The sequence below is a fragment of the Octopus bimaculoides genome, chromosome 7, assembly GCF_001194135.2.
Source record: "Octopus bimaculoides isolate UCB-OBI-ISO-001 chromosome 7, ASM119413v2, whole genome shotgun sequence".
In the NCBI taxonomy this organism is placed as follows: Eukaryota; Metazoa; Mollusca; class Cephalopoda; order Octopoda; family Octopodidae; genus Octopus; species Octopus bimaculoides.
Window position 1 is genome coordinate 3,525,896 of NC_068987.1, and position 4,692 is coordinate 3,530,587.

Here is a 4,692-nt window from a genome sequence, read left to right on the forward strand (position 1 = left end):
ACTGTTGCAAATATAATAATTTCGTTATTTCATTTCCAGTAATTTCGCAGCATTACTCTTTCGTATGCATATCGTCTGCTACAACAAAGTTAGAATACATAAAAATGGGGCCATTTGTTACGAATTGTGATTCCTACCCTGTGTAGTATTTTATCGAAACTTTTAAGCAACTCGCCCCCAAATCCTGGATCCCCGCTGCCTGAGCACGATGAGTTAATGAAAGAACCATTTATAAAATTTGACTGGAGTCGCCCTCTTTTGATGGTTCGGATGGATCGTTACTAATCCAGCAAGCTTGGGGTCATGCGGTTCAATAGTATTCTGTATTCTGTTGTAATTGTCCCAGGTCAACAAATGAATGCGCGTTGTCTTGTGATCGCAAGATCGTGGTTTCGATTCTCGAACCGGGTAGTCTGTTGTGTTCTTGAATAAAAACGTTTCATTTTACGTTGCTTCTGCCCAATTGTGAGTGAGTCCCTGCGATGGACTGGTGTCCTATCCAGGGACATTGTTGTGCTTTCAGTCACTTACACGCCACGGAAACCGAGTAACGGGCCCTGTGAGTACTAGGACTCGAATCAGTGATGTCTAGGGGATGATTATGATGATGATGATGATGATGATGGTGGTGGTGGTGGTGGTGGTGATGATGATGATGATGATGATGAGGAGGAGGAGGAGGAGGAATTCTAATCGAGCCGATCTCTGGTATTCCAGCTGTAACCAGTGTGCTCTTTCTTTCTTTGGGATCGTAGGATGTTTTCTGTTATAATCCTATTTATTTCTCGGTTGACCCCGAAACGGATGAGAGGACACTTGTTAACCTTGGTCGTTTATAAACTGAGAATGCGAAAAACCGTCACTAAACACGACAGGTTGTTTGACGGCTCGCTAAGTTACCCTATTGACTCATAGCAGCATTCTAATTCAATCAATCGAACTGTAAACAGTTCAGTCTCGTCATTACAAATAATGGACGATGGTATTTATAGAGCAGAACAGCGGAATAATTAGACAGTGACTCCATAGAGAGGAGCGATATAGTTTGGCTGCACTGATGCGAAGTTAGAAATTACCATTATTTTGTATAGAAGATGATTTCACATGAGACCCAGTATAGACGCCTGTTTTATACGAATCGCGTTAGACACATGACTGGAGAAACAACAACAACAAACGCTTTAGAAAGTTATTTGGTAAATATTTAAGTGATACTTCTGATTAATAGGAGGCAATTAAGACTTTCACTGTCGTATTTGATGCTTCTGGGTTTATGAGTATTGAATTATATCGGAATTTAGCATTTAGACTATGCTGCAACTTATTGATATCTGAGTTACTAATGCCGACAAAGAGAATTACAAATATTCTGTCTGGAAATAGTTGTAATATGAACAATAATATATACAATACTCTAGAGTTTCGTGAGAGAGATAGAAGACCTTTTGTCAAGATCAGTTATGTATTCTCTACACCAAATATTTATAGATTTTAATTCAATCTCGACTTTATTCACGACCTACTAACATGAAAGTCCGACACTGAGAAACAAATCTCGCATCCTCAATCACTAAGTCACTTCCGTTTATTCATAATATTAAATTGGAAAGAAAGTCCTGTCGCATTCCAAGACAGTGGTGTAGAAGAAACAAATGCTTCTTTGGTCTTAATTTATACATTTAACCAAGATAAAATTTCTCTTCGTTATTTATAAAATAATCCCAAGTATTTGGCAAATTCTTTGGATTTCGGAGCAAACAAATAACTATTTTACCGTAATTACTGAAAAATTATCCTCAAATACAGGTGTTATTCATTTTTGTCAATTGAGTTGACTGGACCAACATGAAATAAATTATCTTGCTCAAGGACACCAGTCACCGCCAAGAGTCGAACACACGGCTTTACGACCGTGAGCGAAATATTGACCCACTCACTTCTCAGCTAATATTGATTTTAAATTTTGATACAAGGCCAGCAATTTCGGAGCCGGGGTAAGTCGATTACATCGATCCCAGTACTCAACTGGTTTTATCGACCCCGAAAGACGACCTCGGCGGAATTTGAACTCAGAACGTAAAGACGGACGAAATGCCGCTAAACGTTTAGCTCGGCGTGCTCACGATTCTACCAGCTGGACACCTTATAACTTCTTATCTAATGTTGAAAGTGGTTCTTTTGGGAAAGCCTTCATTGCTTATTTTGTTTCAGTTCTTTTATTCCCACAGACGCAAGTCGGCAATAAGAGGGAGCATTAGTTACTGTTTAGTTTTTGCTTAGTGCACATCCCTGCTCGAATTCGCCGTACTTTCTCTTGTATTTATAATGGGAAAATAAGTTTTGGTTTAAGGAACATTTCGAGTGAGGAACGACCTTCAGGAAGGAATTAAATTCGCAAACCGAAGTTCTATTGAATAAGAAAATGAAATTATTTAAGTTGCAGCAGAATATACCAATTACCGCATTTAGTTGTGTATAAGCTGCCCTCGAGTATAAAGCGCACCCCTAATTTAGTGTTAAATTTTGGTACGAAACTTTTTGTCTTCATAATTTTAGTTTTATCTTGTGTATAAATTGCAGCCAGGATTTTTCAGTTAAAATCAAGCATAAAATAATGGTATTTACTGACGAGTAAATACGGTAAATTCTTATGGAACAGAAAATGTCATTAGGTTTGCGTCAATGAGGAGAAATATGTATCGTGTTTTTTTTTTAATTAATAAAAGTATTATAATGTTTCTTTTCGTGTGATGCTATTGTCCGTGAGTAGAATGAAAATGGATGGATTATTAAATATAAGGATTAAGTTACGCACCATTGTTGCTTCATTTATCGAATCGATGCTGTCTATCATAATCTGACATGTGATTTCTGTTGGTCTATCTGAAATAATAATGGAAAACCAGAAAATCATAGATATTCGTCTCAACTGCGATCACAGTAATATCGAAAATATAACAAATTAACGGCAAATTGCCAGATTTTTTCTTCTCTTTTTCTTTTTTGTATGGATTATTATTATTTTATTATTTTCCTGGTCACAGTTATTGGACTGTGGTCATACTGGATCAATGTCTTCAAGAGTTTTGTCCGTCATATCAGCCCCACGACCTGTTCAGTCTAGTACTTATTTTATCGAGGTCGATTTGTCGAACTGCTAAGATACGGGGGGAAATCCTTTATCTTTGAATTGTTCCAGTCATTGGGGCACTTCCTTGAAGGGTTTAGTCGAACAAATTGACCCCCGTGCTTTAGTGTTTTTTTAAGACTGGTACATATTCTATCGACCTCTTAGCCGATCTGCTAAATGATGGTGACGTAAACAAACCAACATCGGTTGTCAAGCGGTGGTTGAGGGCCAACACACACTCTCTCTCTCTCTCTCACACACACACACATTGTCACGGGCTTGCGGGCAGTTTCCGTTCACCAACTTCACTCACAAGTCATTGATCGGTCAGGGCTATAGTAGAAGTCACCTACTCAATGTGCTGGGCCGTGGGACTGAACCGGAAACCACTTGGTTGCAAAGCGAACTGATAAACCACATCGCCATGCCTACACTAATGGACAAAGTCGAAGCATTGCTCACAATTTCTGTACTGTTATAGAGTTTTCTCAACAATACACCTGATTAAATTCTATAAACTTCTTTTGAAACTTCATACCATTCCAAAGATAAGTCTATATTTGCGAAACAATTCTACACCAAGAGACTAAATCTGGTACCTTCAATTAGTTTCCTTCGCTTGGTATTTTTTCATTTTATTTATATCAGTTAAAAGTTTAGTACTTTATATATTCACGCCTCTCTACTGACGTCATATCCGGAAAAAGGCGATCTGGTAAAAATATCCATTGAATATAAAGTTTAAAAGGAAGGGTAGCCACCTCAAATTAGTTTTATGGCTTGTTTAGTCTGTTTGGTTTCAGTCGATTCTCAGGAAACGAAAATAAAATCATGATTAATTTCAAAAAATTTCGAAGTAAAATGATATTAGACATAACAAGAACCATGTATGTATATACATAAGTATATATATATAAATATATACATACATACATATATATATATATGTGTGTGTGTGTGTGTGTGTATGTATATAATAAATAATAGATAGTATTATATATATATATATACATACACACACACAGATATATATATATACACACACACACACATACATGCATAGATGGGTAGAAGACGTCACCAACGGTGCAAATAACATGAAATACGTAAACAAATGAGTTAAATATGTAAACAACGAGAAAAAAATACACTGTGTTAGAATAAGACCTACACATCGTACCTCGAGCATATATGTGTGTGGGTGTGTGTGCATATGCGTGTGTGTGCGCGCGTGTGTGTGTGTGTGTGCGCGCGCATGTATGCTTACATACGTACATTCATTATATATATATATATATATATATATATGTAAGGGTCGACCGTGCGAACTCATAAAAGGGGATATGGTGACGAATGGAAAAACAGAGGACTCCTTTTATTTAAACGTGTCACACGGTCGAACATACAAATATATTATATCAATGGATGATATACATAATATGTTATACGACGATAACATAGATGACCAGCAATGAAAGACCACAACCGTATTAGATGAATAACAGAGATATTTATTATGGCGTTAAAGATGTATGTCTGTGTGAGAGTGTGAATGCGACATA

General features: G+C 37.0%; 1 protein-coding gene across 1 annotated transcript in view; it reads right to left on the reverse strand.

The window, feature by feature from the left end:
• Positions 1–4,692, reverse strand: part of LOC106871579 (glycine receptor subunit alpha-2) — a 39,029-nt gene that overhangs the window by 22,703 nt on the left and 11,634 nt on the right. Inside the window, exon 3 of the mRNA XM_014918086.2 lies at positions 2,816–2,883. Within this exon, the coding sequence (XP_014773572.1) occupies positions 2,816–2,883 (68 nt within the window). The remainder of the gene's footprint in view (positions 1–2,815; positions 2,884–4,692) is intronic.